The sequence below is a fragment of the Rhodamnia argentea genome, chromosome 9 (assembly GCF_020921035.1).
Source record: "Rhodamnia argentea isolate NSW1041297 chromosome 9, ASM2092103v1, whole genome shotgun sequence".
NCBI lineage: Eukaryota > Viridiplantae > Streptophyta > Magnoliopsida > Myrtales > Myrtaceae > Rhodamnia > Rhodamnia argentea.
The window spans coordinates 23,864,285-23,883,704 of NC_063158.1; the positions used below are offsets into that span (position 1 = coordinate 23,864,285).

At 40.0% G+C, this 19,420-nt stretch overlaps 2 protein-coding genes across 4 annotated transcripts; one reads left to right on the plus strand and one right to left on the minus strand.

Annotated features, from left to right (window-relative positions):
• Nucleotides 1-983: 983 nt before the first annotated feature.
• On the minus strand, nucleotides 984-4,276 carry LOC115739650 (G-type lectin S-receptor-like serine/threonine-protein kinase At1g11330). The gene is made up of 7 exons (XM_030672862.2): nucleotides 2,881-4,276; nucleotides 2,673-2,780; nucleotides 2,381-2,577; nucleotides 2,100-2,310; nucleotides 1,725-1,962; nucleotides 1,492-1,642; nucleotides 984-1,407 (listed from the first exon to the last, which is right to left on the minus strand). Exons 1-7 carry the CDS (start codon nucleotides 4,166-4,168, stop codon nucleotides 1,108-1,110), a joined length of 2,493 nt encoding a protein of 830 aa, XP_030528722.1. The 5' UTR covers nucleotides 4,169-4,276; the 3' UTR covers nucleotides 984-1,107.
• A 3,932-nt stretch (nucleotides 4,277-8,208) lies between these two features.
• LOC115739696 (G-type lectin S-receptor-like serine/threonine-protein kinase SD1-13) lies at nucleotides 8,209-11,934 on the plus strand. 3 transcript variants are annotated; one of them, XM_048285717.1, is made up of 6 exons: nucleotides 9,898-10,147; nucleotides 10,239-10,426; nucleotides 10,505-10,715; nucleotides 10,882-11,119; nucleotides 11,207-11,357; nucleotides 11,439-11,934. In XM_048285717.1, the coding sequence occupies exons 1-6, from the start codon at nucleotides 9,982-9,984 to the stop codon at nucleotides 11,742-11,744; spliced, it is 1,260 nt and encodes a 419-aa protein (XP_048141674.1). In that variant the 5' UTR covers nucleotides 9,898-9,981; the 3' UTR covers nucleotides 11,745-11,934. The 3 variants fall into 3 exon arrangements, 1 of the variants encoding a protein (XP_048141674.1); XR_007199791.1 differs by lacking the exons at nucleotides 10,882-11,119; nucleotides 11,207-11,357 and adding an exon at nucleotides 8,209-9,771 and having other exon boundaries at nucleotides 9,873-10,147; nucleotides 10,505-10,606; nucleotides 11,439-11,573; XR_007199790.1 differs by lacking the exons at nucleotides 10,882-11,119; nucleotides 11,207-11,357; nucleotides 11,439-11,934 and adding an exon at nucleotides 8,209-9,771 and having other exon boundaries at nucleotides 9,873-10,147; nucleotides 10,505-10,689.
• The last annotated feature ends 7,486 nt before the right edge of the window (nucleotides 11,935-19,420 follow it).

Below are 19,420 nucleotides of genomic sequence, written 5' to 3' on the forward strand. Positions count from 1 at the left end.
TTGTATATATTTGATTTTCAAAACTTTTCTTACAGTCCCTTTTATTATTCTGTTTTTTAGGAAAGAAAAGAGTTTTAGAAATGTATCTTACCACCCTGACTTGGATAGCTTAATGATTTCCAAGTAGAGATGGGACTCTTATGTTTCTTCTTGTTTAACTCTATAGATTCTTACATGTTTATAAAGAAGTGAATTGCTGAAAGGGCAAAATCTCTTATTGCATCAAATTCTTGCTAGGTTTTTTTTTCCCCTTATTCTTTGACAGATTCTAGGTTTTTTCTCATGAATTAGTTTAATGGCAATGTATCTCATTATATGTCCTTTTTTTGTGCTCGTTACAAAAAGTGAGAGTTATGTCATAACTTGAGTTGTTAGGAAGTCTTGATAATGCTACCTAATTGTTTGTTTTTCATTTCAGACATGATTATGCTTCTTCTAGGTAGCCATTAGTACTCTCTATGGGCTTCTTTTAAATTGTCTTTGACCCATTTTTAGAAATGCTTCATATCAGATAAAGTAAAGATTCAATTGATGCGCTCAATCCGTCAAATGAATGAGACGATCCTTATGAAGGCTATGGTTTAATCAGACTAATTTCTGTTCTGTGACTCTGTGGAGGATAACATGTCACCCTGATTTGCCTCTTTCTTTCTACTTTTTGTGAACCGATTCTCATAACATTCATTGATAACATGTGAAGATTAGTTTCTCCTTCTATTCTGCAGCTGGAGAACTTCAGGAGTCTCGTTATTCTGGAATATGCCTATCCCAATTATGATATGAACATCTTCTAACTCAACTTCATTGAATCGAATATCTGGCAAACGATCAACTCACAGTATATCTAGAATGACCCTCTTAGGAATTACTCAGTAGACTACTACTTTGCATTAATAGCTATTCCGCGTGAATTACTTACAGATGTGTCTGTTTGCGAAGTATCGATGTGAACTATGGAACCATAGTTCATTCCACATCTCTTTCCATCTGTTTGCAAAGAATTTTCAACTTTGATGGACAAGTCTTTGGGTAAAGCACATATATGCAAAACTGAAGAACAATGATTCATGCTGAGTTGCGTGTACAATTCACACTGATTTCCTGCTTTTATCGAGGTTTGACAATTGTAACGGTTAGATTGTTAACAGAACAATGCTTCTGGTCCTGTTGAGTCTTAACATCAGCCTGAGTGCTTGTGAATGCCGGTGCCTTCGGACTAGGAAGGTCGAGAATTTCGCTATTGAGCATCGATATGACGGTAGACATGGATGGCCTATCTCTCATATGTTCTTGCACACACAACAATCCCACATGAAGGAACCTTAATATGGCTATTTCATCACTTGGCGCATATATCACCGGGCTGACAAAAGCTGCCGTGTTCTCCTCAGTCCACGATTTCCAAGCCTATAGACATTAGCAAAGTCATAAACGGAGCACGTAACAACTGAGAACTTTCAATGACAATGCAAATAGCAAGATAAGACTCACGAATCCTAGAAGACTCAAGGTCTGATCATCGGGATGGAAACTAGTGCTGCGTCTTCCGCTTAAAATCTCTAGTAACAGGACTCCGAAGCTATACACATCAGATTTCTCTGAGTATCTACCATGGATGGCATATTCAGGCGACATATATCCACTGCATATTTTGGAATAGAATTAAATTTAAGTTCTTCGTAGAGCAATGTGAATTAGTTGGGAAAAAAGGAGGGAATACTTACAATGTTCCAACTACTTTTCTTGTTTTAGCTTGATCTTGATTTCCTCCAAATATTCTCGCCAATCCAAAATCTGATATCTTCGGATTAAGCTCTTCATCCAATAAGATGTTGCTGGCCTTCAAATCCCTATGTATGATTCTCAGTCTGGAGTCTCTGTGAAGGTAAAGTATGCCTCGAGCGATTTCAGTGATTATACTCTGTCGCTTCCTCCAATCGAGCTCATGACATATGAGGGGATCTACAGGAACAGTATCAAAAGCAAAGCAAGAAGCACAGTGAATGATTAGCTAATCAGTGGCCTAAACTCTAGCATTTTGGTTTTATTTTGTTCAATGCACATGCTACAGTAAAATGATATGGCACGAGTATGTTCACCAAACAGAATTGCATCCAAACTTTTGTTCGGCAGATACTCATATATCAGTATCTTCTCATCTCCTTCGATACAGCATCCAAGTAGCCTGACAAGATTTCGGTGTTGGAGTTTTGAGATCACCCCCACTTCGTTCATGAATTCTTGCAGGCCTTGTCTGGAGGCTCTTGATAGTCTCTTGACAGCGATCTCCTGTCCATTTGGCATTTTCCCCTGAAAGGAACCATACATATAAGCTCCAAGAGCATTTATTCAGCAATTTCTTGAGAAGTGGAACCGGTACCTTATACACTGGACCAAAACCCCCCTGCCCTAGCAGATTGGATGAGTCGAAATTGTCTGTAGCGGTTACCAGCATATCGAAAGTGGAGAGTGGTAGGTTCTGAAGATTAATATTCTTTATCTCGTGGACCTGCATATTTCCACCAGAATACACTCGATTTGACTTCTTTCCTCTGGAGAGTAATAGCTCCTTGCTTGCTGCCAGATGCAAAAGTAAGAGTCAGCAACAACTTCTTGACCGGTTTGGGTGCATTCCAACACAACTGTGCAAAGACTGTTCATCATGCGTTTACCTTTCCTCTTCGCCATCCATCTGCATAGGAAGAAAGTGAAGACAGAAGCAGCGGCCGCTCCTGTGATCACCATCGCCAGTATAATTACTTTCTTTTTCCGGTTGTAATCTGCAAATTAAGAACAGAACTGTTTACAAAACCCGAACTATTGAAACTTGGCTCTAGAAGGACAATGAATAACTGAATGAATGAGCAAAGTGCAGCATACTCAGTTCTGAATCTGCCACACGAATGTAAATATCGGTCCCGCCTTCGGAGAACTTCTGGATGTCAATTAAATTTACTGTCCATATCATGCAGGTGATCGCATCAAAGTATGCATAAGCTATGCAGGAACAATTAGCCAAGCAGAGAGCTTCGCAATTATTCCCACTTGACCACTCTGCAAAGTCCGGGACTTTCACGTTCTCCAACCTGAAAAACCCATCTGGTTTGCCAATTTCGAGACTACTGTTTGTCCTCTCACATTGTGTTGGTGTTCTCCTAACACATCCACTTGTCCAATTTCCAGCACTCCATTCCTCAATGTTCTTTGGCTTGAAGCCTCTCAAACAACTGCATATGGGTGAACTCTTTGGATTGCAAGACCCGAAGGAACCGCAAGTTCCATAAACATCACACTCACTGTTTAAGGCCGACCATGAAATGTCCCAATTTTGCTTCAAATCATCCCAGTACTTTAGTACAAAGTTTCCTTCAGGATTCAGTGCGAAGTTGGACAAGAATGACTGGTTAACAACAGTGTAAGTTAGATAAATAGGTGTTTCCTTTTCATCCACGAGAGTCAAACGTTTAAGATACACCGAGCTCGAATCCGGGATTCCAATGAAAACTAGACCGGTCCAAGGCCCGCTTCTCCAATACGGACTACCCATTTTCCAGATCAAAACTTCAGGAATATTCTGAGAGTCTAAACCTGCAGAGAAATTTCCAACAGATGGATTGGAAGAGCTTTTCCAAGAACTAAGTGCTTGCTTTCCTTCACCATTGGTGATTTCCATGCTTGGCAAGAAGGAGTCCGTGGGATCCCCAAAGCTCTCCCAAATAGACACCGTCCTGTTATTGCTCGAATCAATCTCTTGCAACACCAGGTTCCCCGAATCAAAAAGCTGCGCGCGAGTAGTGACATTTGCAGTCACGATGCCTGACACGTTTGACGACCAGAGAACCTCATTCTGTCCATCGGAGACCACGATGTTACCGTCCTCAGATATCTTCACAGTCCCTGAAGAATCCTTGAGAGGCCTGTCTCGGTTGGCCACCCAAATTACCGAAACAACAGAGATTTGGTTGTACCATATGGCCACATATCGATCGGCAGAACCTGGAGGGCTGAAGAATCCAAGCTTAAAGACGCCGCCTTCTGAAGTTACAGCTTCCGGGTCTCTGACGAACTGCGTTGGGGTGATGGTTTCTGTGCAAGTGAGAAACTTTAGATCACATGAAACGAGAAAGAGAACAAGAACCAAGAAATTTGCAATGCCCAGCAGAGCCATCGATGCACCAGTTCTAGTTCGTTTGCTTGTGATGGCAAGACAATGACTTTTCCGAAGTCAAAGATTTGAGCTCCCTGCAACTAAAGCGGAAAGGCCTCTTCCCGCGAGATTCGGAAGGCAGAGCCGCCCATTTTGATCATCAACTGTCTTTCGCAGCCCAAGAAGAGAAGTGCTTCTTAATGCCCGTCTATGCTTACCGCTTTACTAAGGTCCGTGAATTTTTAATTTATTTAATATAGTTCTTGAACTTTAGTCTGAAGTGCCGTGTCGTCTTTAAACTTTTAATTCATTCAATTTGGTCCTTATATTTTTGGTACATATACAAGTTAATCTCTAAACTACATGATAATGTTCATTATTATCTTTCCATTAATTTTAGTCGAATAATAACATTGAATATTTTTATATAATTGTGGGACTGCATCGAAGATATATCAAAAGGTTAGGGATCAAATTGAATGAACTGAAAGTTCAAGGACTACATTACACATTGGATCAAAATTCAGGGATCATTTGTGTCATTTTCCCTTTTTTAAAAGAAATTCGGTGAGGTCCAAACCGGGCTAGGCTCGCGATCTTTTTCAGACGTACACACCAATCGTTTCCCTGTTCGTTAATTGTTATTTTTTTCCGCAAAGGGTTGACAATCAAAACGTTGACCTCCAAAAGAGTCTGCATTCAGTACGTCAGAACTGAGTTGTCTTATGTTGACCGCGTAACAGTTCTGACCATGGAAGTTCAATGACAGCTTGGCGCAGGGAATGATTGGATGCTTCTGCATTTTCATGCTTGGACAAAATTGTCAACCCAGTCCGACGAACTAAACATGTCCTTAACATATCCGGACAATAAGGTCCAATCGCATAATCAGTTATTATTATTTTTTTTTTTACAACTTCCTAACTTAACCAATGAAGGATAGTTTGCTTCACCAGAGTGGGAGCTGCCACTTGTTTCACATAGTTGTGTGGTTGGCAATTCATTTTATTTCTAAGTCTTGTGTATTAGCAATTTAGCATGAATATTTGATTGTTGGTGAAAATTGAGTAGTAGTCTAACTTTGATAGGTGATGACAAAAATTGTCCTTAAGGTATTATTTGCCCCTATTACTATTGCTGCCAGGATTTAAAGATACCTCCAAGATATACACCAAAGTCACTGAGAAACGAGTTCACCAATTACATAATTTCTCTCTTGAAATTTCACATTGAGACTCCGCTTGCTTTGCAAAAAATGCGAGGTACTTGAATAATATTTTTTGGAAAGTTATTTTCTAGGAAAATGACGATGTTTTCTGGTATTTGACTAAACTATGAAAAAGACCCAAACAATAGTTTTCGTTGTTTGGTATGAAAAATCGGATTTGATTTTTCTCCGCGGACTCCTTTTAATAATTTTTTGTTCTTTTTCTTTTTTATTTTCATTTTTTAGTTTCTTTAATTTGAATTTTTTAGTTATCTATGGGCAAAAGTACATCATGAGTGGAATATTTGTGTACGGTGCTCACTTTAGTGTTAATATATTTTTTTAGATCACTTAAGTACCAATTTTTTTGAAAAACGGTTATTTCAGTGTCAACTCGGTGAGTATCGCCGGAAAGCATACGTAGCGTCTACGTGGCTCATCGGAGCATCTCAGTCAAGAAAAAAAAATAATTAAAAAATAATAAAAAAAACCATGTAATATTAAAAAAAGTAAAAAAAAAAACCCAAAAACTGAAAATAAGCTAAATTTTTTTTTAAAAAAATTAACGTTGCAGCGACGAGGACTCACAGCCCTTGTCGCCGCCGGCCACCATCGCCGGTAGTCAGCCACCGCCGACAATGGGTGGGGGAGTGCCCGGTGGGGTCATCGATCCCCGGTGACCCTCGGCGAGGCATTGCCAGGGACCGGTTAAGCCCGATTGTGGGTGGCCGAGGCTTCGGAGACCCCACGGCGAGGCCGGAAAAGCCTAGCCACGATCACACCGAGTGGTGGTTGGGTGATCCCGATCTCGTGCAGCCACGGCGAGGTCAACCTCCCGTGGGGTCCGTGAGGCCTCAACTAGACACGGCTGGGCCTCGCCAGCCCCTATCGCTGCAAATGCAAGCTTATTTTTATTTATTTTTTTAATTTTTTAAGTTATTTTTCTGTTTACTTATAATTTTTTAAAAAAAATTAGCTCAATTTTTAGATTAAAAATCCACATGGTGTCTACGTGGACTGAATTTCAAAAGAAAAATTGCCAAGTGGATGCCATGTGGACGAACTTTTTAAAAAAAAAATCCACATAGTATTAAGAAATTAATAAAAAAATGCCACGTATACTATTTGATTGAAATTGGCACTTAATAGATCATTTTTGGCCGGAATTGATACTTAAGTGATCGTTTTTTCTCCGATTTGGCATTGAAGTGATCCAAAAAAAATATTGACACTAAAGTGGGCGCCGTATACAAATATTGGCACTTCTGCTGTACTTTTGCCGCTATCTATGTATTTATTTTTTCTCTTCTATTTTTTTATTTTTTTTCCTTTTGATTTCGGCTAGCCATCGGCCATGGTGATGACTGCTGACGGGCTGAAGGTGAGCTTGAGGCTCGGCTGGTCCCAACGATCTCAGGCTCCCTCGAGGCCGGCGAGCCACAAGCTTGAGCTCATCTAAGGTTGGTGAGCTCCAGCCTTGTTTGCCAGCCGAGCCTCGAGCTTGTTGGCCCGCGTCATGGCTAATCGCCAAGGTCCTCGGTCGGTGGAGGAAGGAGGAAGGAGCAATGGGTGAAGGAAGGAGGAAGAAGGAGGAAAGAAGAAAAGAAAAGAAAAGAAAAGAAAAGAAAAGGAGATAAAGAAAAAAGAAGAAAAGAAACAAATAAAAAAATAAAAAATAAACTTTTGAATTTTTTAAAAATAAAAAAATGAAAAGTAAGTAAAAAAATTATTTATGAAGAAAGGAAGTGTGAAAAGGAAGAAAGGAAATACGAGGAAAATATTTTCCTCTTCTCAAAAAAAAAAAAAAAATATTTTCTCCACTTTTGAAGGGATTTTTTCTATGGGTGGAAATTTTTTTCTTAGACTAACTTATTTTCTATTAATCATACGCCAGAAAATCAAAAAAAAAATTTCTTGGAAGTTGTTTTGCACAAAACAAATGGAGCCTGAATATGTTATCAAACTTGTGTATGAAAAGCGAAGGGTAATAGAGAATATTGTGAAGAAAAGAGAGTTACGAAGAAGAGATGGTTGTTGTTCTTTAATGTGTAATGAACAATGAGTGATTGGGCCTATTTACTTACAGCTAATCAATATATCTCTTGGGAATATGAAACTTTTCCAAACTATCACCCTTGTTCATGATCAACCAGTGTTTCTCTTCATGTCAATAATCGCTTCTTTTCATATCCAACAATCTCCTCTTTTTGTGATAACAATTTATTTCAATAATATCCCTCTTAGTTTGTTGTATGTACTAATTCATAAATATTCTACAGAACTCTTGTCCGGAGGAGATATTCAAAGCTATACATAACGCGAAGATTGAACACAAAACTTCATAAATTCGTTCCGATCAAACCAAAATCCGTAATAGATTTCTGTTGAACCCCACAGTTTCACAACTTCCTAAACTATCATTGCCACATATACCTACAGCTCAACAACTCTTTAATCAAACGTCACAGTTCAAAATTCACATAACTTCAAATATACAGCCTAACTCCCAAAACTACTCTGATTATATGAATAAAGGGCTTGAATACTTACCAGAGGCTGCAAAACGCAGTTATTCCGATTTGACGGGTCTCCAAAACGAATTTTTGTCACTGTTTTCCCTTCTCCTTTTCTTCTTCTTTTCTCTTCTTTTCTTTTCCTCTGTTTACTACTTCTTCTCCCCTTTTTATATTCTCGAACGTCTTTCTCCAACTGAGGGGGTGAACCTTCTACTATTATTATTTTTTTGCTTTTCAACTTTTTGACTTTTGACTAGTCTAACGGCCCAACAATTACATACTTTTAATGTCGAATAAGGATTAACTAGGACAGAAATAAAGCAACGGATCCATATATCTCGATCGGAAAAGAATCATAGTTGGCAGACTGTTCGCTATCAATCTCTTCATGGTGCTGCTTGCTTGTAAAGCCCTTTTAGCTAGAAACTCTGCAGCAACAGTCTAAGCCACGTTGGCATCTTTCTCTCTCCAGAATTGTGATATGTTTCTTCTGTACTAAACTTCAGTTTCAGGATTCTGGTGGTTCTTGGTCGTTCTCTGTCAAAGCCAGTAATGCCACTTGTTGTTTGCTGTTGCTGAGACGAAACATTCAGGTTTCATCATGACACTTCTGGGGAAAGCAAACTTATTTGCTCTTGTTTCAATGTTCTGTTGTGCCTTGAAGTTTTGCGTTGGAGGGGATGTCATCGCAGCAACTGAGCACATCCAAGACCCCGGAAGTATAACGTCAAGTGGAGGTCTCTACAAATTAGGGTTCTTTAGCCCGAATGGTTCTGCAAATCGGTATGTTGGAATTTGGCCCAACAAGATCCCCGCATATAGTGTCCTCTGGGTTGCCAACCGTGATAAACCAATTTTAGATTCTACTGGGGTCCTGACGATATCCGATGATGGTAATCTGGTGCTAATGAGTGGGAAGAAGGAAGTTATTTGGTCATCAAACGTTTCAACCTCCATAACAAACTCAAGTGCCCAAATATTAGATTCGGGAAACCTCGTCTTGACAAAAAGAAGTTCGAGTTCTGTTGCAAATGATTCAGGCATACTCTGGCAAAGTTTTGACCATGGGTCCGACTCATTTCTCTCAACAATGAAGCTCAGCACTAACGTAAGAACAAATGAGAAGAACGTACTCACATCCTGGGAAAGCCCTTCTGATCCAGCGATGGGAAGCTTCTCAATGAGTCTCGAACCGCTGAACATTCCTGAACTTTTCATTTGGAATGGCAGTACGTTGTATTGGCGGAGTGGTCCATGGAATGGTGGTATCTTCATTGGAATATATCACATGTATTTGTCCTATCTTGATGGGTGGACCATAGTAGATGACAAGGAAGGAACTATCTATCTAACTTACGGTTTTGCTGAGGCATCTTATATTTCGTACTTTTTATTAAAGTCAAATGGTATTTTTGTGCAGCCATACTGGCACGAAAACAAGAATGATTGGCAGATTGTTTGGTCGTCTCAGGATAGTCATTGTGATGTTTATGGCACATGTGGGCCATTCGGAATCTGTGACGCCAACACAGTACCTATTTGCAGCTGCTTGAGAGGCTTCGAGCCTAAGAACATCGAAGAATGGGGGAGAGGGAATTGGTCTGCGGGATGTGTCCGGAGGTCATCGCTTCAATGCGAAAGGATTATTAATGGAAGAACAAAAGCAGGAAAAGAGGACGGATTTTTGAAGATAGAGAATGCAAAAGTGCCTTATTATGCAGTTTGGTTTTCCCCTTTGGGAGACCAATGTCAGAAGCTGTGCTTAAATAACTGTTCGTGTGTAGCATATGCATATTACGCTGGCATCGGTTGCATGTACTGGAGCGGAGACTTAATCGACATACAGAAGTTCCCCATTGCGGGAGCTGATCTTTACATCCGACTGGCCCACACAGAACTTGGTAAGCTCGTTCCTCAATTTAATTTCTGATCAATTTCAGTACCATTGTCACAACTAACGGTTAACTATAATTAGTATAATCCTCAACATCCCATTCCTCAGGAAAAGAAAAAAATTGAAAGGATATGATATCACATGCTTGTTGGCTGTGATCTTCCAAGTCCAACCGCTAGCTGTTTCTTCTTTTGATACCCTCAACATTAGATGCTGAATGAGGGTTGACAAAAAGCATTTTGTTCAGCAGCTGCTTATGTCATCAATCGGATATGCAGGTGAAAAGAGAGACATGAGAGCAATCATAGCAACTGCTGTGATTTTGGGAACAATTGTTTTCATTGTTCTGTGCTTTTACTGGAGTAAGTTGAAGACACAACGAGGTAATTGGTTATGCTGCTACTAGATTTGGTATTCATGCAGTTCGATTGTTTTCTGGATGCATGAAATAGCTGACTATGTTTATGTAATCAGCAGCAAGAAGACGCACGGAAGGAGAAGCCTCATTAGCAGTTTCTGGCGAAAACATGCTTGGAGAGAAACTGGGCAAAGCTAATGTCCAGGAGCTAGTACTATATAAATTGGAAGAATTGGCCACAGCAACAAGTAACTTCAGCGACACCAGTAAGCTAGCGCAGGGTGGTTTTGGGCCAGTATACAAGGTAACAAGTTATCTTGCGACGAATAGTGACGTCTTTTCACTTTGCTAATTTCGTCGACTCACTAGTCCTTGCGTGCAGGGGAGACTGTCAAATGGCAAAGAAATAGCAGTCAAAAGACTATCCAAAACTTCAGCACAAGGGTTCCAGGAATTCATGAATGAAATGGAGGTCATTTGTAAGGTCCAACATCAAAATCTTGTTAAAATCCTTGGATATTGTGTTGAAGGAGATGAGAATATAATAATCTATGAGTTCATGCCAAACAAGAGCCTCGACACTTATCTTTTTGGTAAGATATGTCTTCTTTTAATGTTCGTCGACCAATCCCACTTTAGCGTTCTCAATGTCAGCCATGCATTTCTAGCTTGCATCTGAGCTTCTTTCTGTGCATTTGACCATATCCCAGTCACAAAAATAATGCAAATTGTCTGCATTTGCTTATGTTGTCCATTCAGATCCACTCAAGCGCGAACATCTTGATTGGAGAAGAAGATCCAACATCATTGATGGAATCTGTCGAGCCCTATTGTACCTTCACCGGGACTCTAGACTAAGGATAATTCATAGAGATTTAAAGGCAAGTAATATCCTGTTGGATGAAGAGCTGAATCCAAAAATTTCAGACTTTGGGATGGCAAGGATCTTTGAAGGCAATGAAGATCAAGCAAATACGCGAAGAGTCGTGGGGACCTAGTCAGTACCTTTCTGCATTTTGAATTTCCTACCAGCTTTATTTTCTACTCTGCATCAGGAATCTAAACGTTTATGATGGGAATGCAGTGGTTACATGGCGCCTGAATATGCAATGGAAGGACGTTTTTCAGAAAAATCAGATGTCTTTAGCTTTGGTGTATTATTGCTAGAGATCATAAGTGGAAGACGGAACACTAGCTTTATCGAGGAAGATCAATCCTTGAGCCTTCTGGGATTTGTAAGCTGTTACTGATGTAGAACTGTGGTTCGTTTCCATAAACTGACATCCCAGTAGTAACTTGACTCGAGTTTTGTGCAGGCATGGAAGTTGTGGAAAGAAGACAATGCTCTAGCACTAGCAGACCCAAAAATATCTGTTACATGCTTTGAAACAGAGGTTTTAAGATGCATAAATGTGGGTCTTCTTTGCACACAACTTGCAAATGATAGGCCCACCATTCCGACTGTCATGTCGTTGCTCCACGGCGAAATGGTGGATCTTCCTAGTCCGAACCAGCCTGCATACACTGAGAGGCAACCAATCCGAGGCACCGATGGCTCCGAACAAAGCCAAAATAGAGGTTCTATCAACAATGTCACTCTCACAACTATTGAAGGCCGATGACTGGTGTTCTTGAAATGTACATCTTTCCGTGTTTGATTGCCCTCTCTATCGCGAATGAGAATGAGAAGAGGATTCTTCACCGTGGGCAAGGGCATCCAACATTCTCAAGCAGGCATTGCCTTGGAAGCCTCCCACCACACTCCCTTTCTGTCAAGGAAAGCGAAGTGCGGGATAACCTCAATCCATACATGTATAGTGTTGAAGAAACTATATTAGATTTTGAAAGAAACGAAATTGCTATATCATGTTGAAAAGACTTTGTGAAATACTATGAGGATATTCTACAAATGTATCATTACGCCTTATGTACTTAATTTGCCAAGAAGCATATTTCGTGGACAGAGGCAAACTCATTCAAGCTATTTATGGCGATATATATCCTGGAACTTCAAATGATCCTCATTGTTGTTATAAACATATTCTTGATTATTTATTAGGGAAAATATCCCTCACCAATGGTCAATAATCTAGTTTGGTATTTTGTTCCTAAGTTATATTAATCGACAATCAATCTAAAAGATAATCTCATAATTTTATGTATGAGGAGTCTCGATTGATTGACAATTATCCCGTAGATAATTCCCTTTATTAGAAGCTTGATTTGTAGATTCAAAGATTTGATTGTATGGGCGAACAAATCCTTTCAAATCTCTAATGTCTTCGACCTCAATGGTTATGTGATTCTTATCCATCAATTTGTCAACGGCTAGTTTGAAGATCGATCCTCGGTGTGGTTCTATCGAGCGGAAGCTTAGGAGACAAGGAATATATAAGGAGCACAAGCTTTGAAAGGAGGAAAAAAAAAAGATCAAGAGTTCATGATCCATATTTCAATGGAGCTATATTTATTCTAAATTGTCTACTCGAGCTTATAAGTGAGATCTTGTGAGAGGTGTAATATAGAGTTTAAATGTGTAAAGTGAGACAGTTTTGGTAGAAGCAGCACTTGCTTTTGTTGAAGTGTTTGTGTTCAAGCCATCACATATTTCTATAATTTCTCATTTGATTACTTAATGGAATCCAGCCAGTAGAAGATTGTTAGTGTGGGAGAGCGGACGTAAGTTTGAGCAAAAGTCAAGCTACTGTAATCTGTTGTGCAGTGTCTTCTATTCTTCACATATATTTACTGTTTGATAGAAGCACTGCATAGTTCTATTTACTATTCATCTATTCAACCCCTCTAAGTGATTGTGTTAGCAAACTTCACATAGAACCTTGATTATCATTGAACATTGGAAATCTCCATCTTTTTCTAAACCCGAGTTTTTGGGAGCTTTACGACATACTTTGAAAAAATCTATATCAAACCGTATTCTTGTAAGTGTAGAAGTTATTGCATTTTAATGGTTATGATTATATTGGTTCACATAGATTAAGTTGTAAGTAGTATTTTTTCTTCTAAATCGAGGACTGTCCCAAGGATCCAGGTTTGGGCAAGCCTCGCCCAAACACACTACCACAGCGGGCCGTGCCAGGGACAGCTAGTTTGCTAAGTAGGGTGTGCCTGGGCCTCGAGGATCTGGATCCAGCCTCAGGGACTCTGGTCAAAGATGCTAGGACCTGAGTTTTGGCATCGGGTCTTGGGTCCAGGCTATTGAGGATCCCAGTTCTGGCTACGGGGATTAGGGACAGGGCGCACCACGGTTCCCCATTAGCTGGGCACCATGACGGTTGATGCCATGGGCGACTCAGCAGTCTTGCACCTACAACTTTGTTCTAACTATCCCTTTCCCCTCTGGCACATGGCAACAAGACAGTGGTAAAGATAGCGTCCAAACTCAGAACCCTTTCAAAAGCATGTCCTGTCTTCGCACCCATTTTCCTCCGTCAGTGTTCTTGAATCATCGAGAGAGTGGGCCTCCATCGCTGCGGTTCTTTGTGCAGACGACTTTGACTGACCTTCTCGTCAACGATCTTGGAGTCATTGAAGTTACAACATCTAGTCCTCCGCCTCTCACGGGCGGGCTCGATGGATTCAATGGTAGCTGATGGTTTGACGTGGGATGGACGTTTGTAACTTGAACCGTGGAAGGCCCTGAGATGGATGTAATGCACATTTTTTGGTCTGGGGTTGCTGATCGTGGCTGGACACCCCAGAGCTGTGGCTGGACAAAGACGATGTCATTGTGGTGGTTTGAAAATTAGATATTCATGGTGTTTATATGGAGAAAGGAGTGAACACTCGTTACCGAGTTTAGTCCACAAGATGTAAAATGAAGATTTAGAAAGAAGCGTTGGATCAATGTAAAAAGGGTGACTAAGTCAAGCAAAAGTCTAATTTTGGACTCATAATCGCAAATTAGCTTCTGAAATCAAGAAATTATTGAAGTACCCTCCAATTTGTTAGGGAAAATCCCTTATGATGTTTTGAAGATGATAAAATATTCGAAGGCTACTAATGTGTTTATTGGTTGAGTAGAACTAGGTGAAAGAAGCAGGAGATGTTATGCAGATGGTGTATTAATAGAACGTCTGAAGGTTATAAGTTATCTATCAATGGTGAATAAGGCATTGAGTGTAGAAGTGTCTACAAGCTTTGGGTACCTAAATAGAAGGTGAACAAGCCTAGAACGTGAAGTTCGGTAAAGCTTGGAAGAACCTTAGATATGTGAATAGTGATATAGAGCCGTGATTGCCAATACGTTTAGGGGGACTAGAAGATGGAGCTCAAGATATTGCATCTGAATTATGCATTTAAAGTTTTGTATATTGCTTCTGAGAAAAGAAGTTTATATTGTTCTTTGTTGGATGTTCGGACTCAAGGCAAGAGTATCGCATATCTGTTTTTGAAGGGGTTAATCATGTTATCCAGATCAAGTGAAGTGTCACTTGTATTGCTTCAACTACACTTTTGAATGAAAACTTATATGCGAGCATAAAAAAAGGATTCCATCAATATCAAACTTAGTGTTATATCTTTTCAGATTCTGAAGAATGGTTTCGTTTATGAAGACTGTTCAGACACGACAAAACATTCCGCTATAGAAGACTCGCTTCGTTTTTGAAGATTGTTCAAAAGCCACGAAATATATTGATTCCAGATTTTGAAGACCCATGGCTGACTAATGTTCGTTATTGCTGAGATATTTACGGAAGTTTGTAACCTTTAATTGATAAGATTATTCTGCATTAAATTTGTAGAATATCTTTAATTGAAAATTACCTTTCATGAGACAAGAAAATTTCCATATTTGAAGAACTTCACTTATGGAAACCGAAGATTGAGTTGTATGGGCGACTTAATCCGAGGGTTCAGATTCAACATCAATGGTCATCAAATCTCTTCAAATGTAGTCTCTATTAATCAAGATTGATGACATCCAATTAGCAATGAAGAACGATCCTTTGAAGCCTTTCCAACGGCTAATTTGGGGGTGAAGAAGTATAAAAGGATATCCATGGTGTTGCTATTATGTGAGATCGGAATCATCAATTCCAAAGTGCTAGAGTTATTCAGATTCATACTTGTCCTCGTGAGCTTTATATGATAATCATTGAGAGGCTTTGTAAGAGTGATTGAGAGATGATAGGGTGATCGATCAAAGAGAGTATCATTACTTATTGTAAACCTTAATTGATTCATCTAGTGAAATCTAGTTTATCGGTTATCGGTGTGGGAGAGTGGATGTAGGCTTGATCTAAGCTGAACCACTATAATCGACGTGTGTAATATCCTCTATCTCTAAACTCTTATCATTGTGGCTGATAGAATATTACATACTGGTGTTCATATTCAGAATCTACATGCACAGAAAATGCATATTCCTGTTTAGAATCATAAACTGCACATATTCATATTCAGATTCTATGTATATTTTGACTTGATTATTTTAATTCTGCATTTTCTAGTCAAAATTGTTTAAAATCACCTATTTACCCTCTCTAGGTGATATTGCTAGATACAACAACATTTTGTGGTCAACGATGATCACTTTTCATCATTTTCTAATGTAGAAACTCAAAACTCATGTTTAATGGATCAACATCTTCAAGGTGTAGACTAGACCAACAGTCTTGAGAATCACAAGTCCTCCGCTTAGAAGACTTATGCCCAAACCAATTTGGCCTCTAGCTAGTAAAAGTGGTGGCATTGACAGCAATAGCCAATGTGGGAAATCTTCTGGTTGGAGTGATGAGACCATTTTCAGATTCTCCACTATCAATCTCTTCATGGAGCTTCTCAAACCCATCCGCCAGGATAATTTCCAAGACACTAAGAAATTTATCTTCCACTACGTGGTTTTCCCTCCATAAGTTTGATTTCCACCCCTTGGTTCCGACCTTCAGGTTGTGGCTTCTGATGTCCTTGATCCTCTCTCTATCAAAAGCCAGTAGCAAAGCCTGTTTCTTGGTCGTTGTCAAGAAGAAAGATTATGCAGTCATGATGCTTCCGGGAAGAGCAAGATTGTTTTCTTTCTTCCTAATGTATAGTTATGCGGGGAAACTTTGCAATGGAGGAGATGCCATCACAACATCTGGGTACATCTGAGATCCCAGAAGTATAACATTGAGTGGAGGGCTGTACAAGTGGGGATTCTTTTGCCCTAATGGTTCTGCGAATCAATATGTTGGAATTTGGCAGAACAAGATATGCATACAATGTCTTATGGGTGGCGAATGGGGAGACACCGATTTTAGACTCTTCTGGTGTTGCGATGATATCTGATGACGGTAATCTTGTGAGGATGAATGGAAAGAAGGAAGTAGTTTGGCCATCCAGTGTCGGGACGTCTGCGCTGGATAGAACAGCTCAATTGTTAGATTCTGGAAAACTTGTCCTGCTCAAATAGGGTTCCAGCTCCAGTGCAAATGATTCGAACGTACTCTGGCAAAGTTTTGACCACATGTCCGACTCACTGCTGGCAAAAATGAAGCTCAGCACCAGCGTAAGAACAAATGGGAAGAGGTTCTTATCATCTAGGAAAAGCCCTTCCGATCCACAGGTTGGAAGCTTCATGGTTTCTCTGGACCGCTGAACATTCGCGAAATTGTCCTTTGGAATGGCAGCATCCGGTATTGGCGGAGTGGTCCATGGAATGGTAACATTTTCATTGGAGTGGCCCTCATGCACTCAGTGTATCTTAATGGGTTTAACTTAGTAGATGAAAAGGAGAATTATTGGGCGATCTATTGGTCGTCGTGGGAGAGTGATTGTGATGTTTATGGAAAGTGTGGGCAGTTCGGAATCTGCAATGCGAACGCATCACCTATTTGCAACTGCTTGAGAGGCTTTGAGCCTAAAAACATTGAAGAATGGAGCAGAGGGAATTGGTCCGGGGGATGCGTCCGGAGGTCATTGCTGCAATGTGAAAGGATACATGATGGTAGCACTAACGGGGGAAAATATGATGGATTTATGAAAATAGAGAACGCAAAAGTACCAAATTATGCAATTCGGTATTCCCCTTTGGATGACTCCTGCCGGAAGCAGTGCTTAGGTAATTGTTCATGTTTAGCGTATGCATATGATGCTGGCATCAGTTGCTTGTACTGGGCGGAGACCTGATGACACACACAAGTTCTCCTTCTCTGGAACTGACCTTTGCATCTGACTAGCCCACGCAGAACATGGTAAGTTCATGCATCAGTCTGAGTTCGGATCAATTCGGTATCACATCGCAACCGATTCCTAGATGGTCAATCTTTATCGAGTATACTTCATATGAACTCAACAATCCAAAAAATCTTTAAAAAGAAAAGAAAAAAGGACATGGATTTCAAGTGCGTTTTGGCTTTTATCTGCCAAGTCTAATTTTTAGCTATGATTCTTTTTGGTCCATTTACTGTTGGCTGTTGAACGAGGGTTCTAAAATGTTTTCTGTCCAGTAGCTGCTTATAGGGAGCCACCAGAGCCATCCGTTTATGCGAGTAAAGAACACTAGAAGTGCCAAAACTTGTGTACGGCACTCACTTTAGTGTCAAAACTTTCAAAACGATCACTTAAGTGCCAACTTTTTTAAAAAGCGATAACTTAAGTGTCAACTTCTTTTAAAAACGATCACTTCAGTGTCAACTCCAATTTGAGTTGACGTCGCTTACCAGAAATCCGACACGTGCTTTTTTTTTTAATTAATATTTGAGCTGACGTGGCTCGGTGGGGTTGACACTAAAGTAAATGTTTTTTTTTAAATTGGCACTTAAATGATGGTTTTTAAAAAAAATTTGCACTTAAGTGATCGTTTTGAAAGTTTTGGCACTTGTAGTGTACTTAAACCCAGTTTATTTTGCACAGACTGAAATTCAATTTTAATCCTTTTATTGAATTCAAGTACTTACGGTCCACGAATTTCCAGGGCGTCACAATATTTGCAGTCACGATGCCTGACACGTTCGATGACCAGAGAACCTCATTCTGTCCATTGGAGACCACGATGTTACTGTCCTCAGATATCTTCAGTCCCAGAAGAATCCTTGAGAGGCCTGTCTCGGTTGGCCTCCCAAATTACCTAAAGAACAGAGATCTGGTTGTACCATATGGCCACATATCGATCGGCAGAACCCGGAGGGCTGAGGAATCCAAGCTTTAAGACGCCGCCTTCTGAAGTTACAGCTTCCGCGTCTCTGATGAACTGCGTTGGGGTGATGGTGTGCAAGTGAGAAACTTCATATGACATGAAACGAGAAAGTAAACAAGAACCAAGAAGTTTGCAATGCCAAGCAGAACCATCAATGCACCAGTTCCAGTTCTTTTGCTTGTGATGAGAAAGACAATGACTTTTCGGAAGTCAAAGATTTGAGCTCACTGCAACTAAAGCGGAAAGGCCTCTTCCCGCGAGATTTGGAAGGCAGAGCCGCCCATTGTGATCATCACCTGTCTTTTGCAGCCCAAGAAGAGAACCGTCTATACTTACCGCTTTACTAAGGTCCTTGAACTTTTAATTTATTTAATATGGTCCATGAATTTTAGCCCTATGTGTCATGTCGTCCTTAAACATTTAATTCGTTCAATTTGATCCCTAGACTTTTGGTATATGTTCAAGTAAATTTCTAAACTACATGAGAATGTTCATTGTTGTCCTTCCATTAATTCTGATTGAAGGACAATATTGAATATTTTCATATATTCGTGGGACTATATTGAAGATGTATAAAAAATTCAGGGATCACTTGAATGAATTGAAAGTTCAAGAACCACAGTACACATTGGGTCAAAGCTTAGGGACTGTTTGTGCCATTTTCCCCTTTATAAAAGAAATTCGGCTAGGTCCAAACCGGCCAGGCTGGCGATCTTTTCCAGACATACACACCATTCATTTCCATGTTCCTTAATTGTTAGTTTTTACCGCAAATGGTTGACAATCAAAACGTCGACCTCCAAAAGAGACTGCATTCAGTACGTCAGAACCGAGTTGTCTCATATTGACCGCGTGACAGTTCTGACTATGGAAGCTCAGTAACGGCATGCCACCAAGATTCTTATGGTAAGAAAGAGTATCAGCTGGGCCGGGGTGCATTCGGACAATAAGGTCTAATCGCATAATCAGTTTTTTTTTTTTTTACAACTTCCTAACTTAACCAATGAAGGATAGTTTGCTTCACCAGAGTAGGAGCTGCCACTTTTTTCATATCGTTGTGTGGTTGGCAATTCATGTTATTTCTAAGTCTTGTTTATTGTCATAAATATTTGATTGTCGGTGAAAATAGAGCAGTAGTCTACAGTTCTTTGACACTTTGAT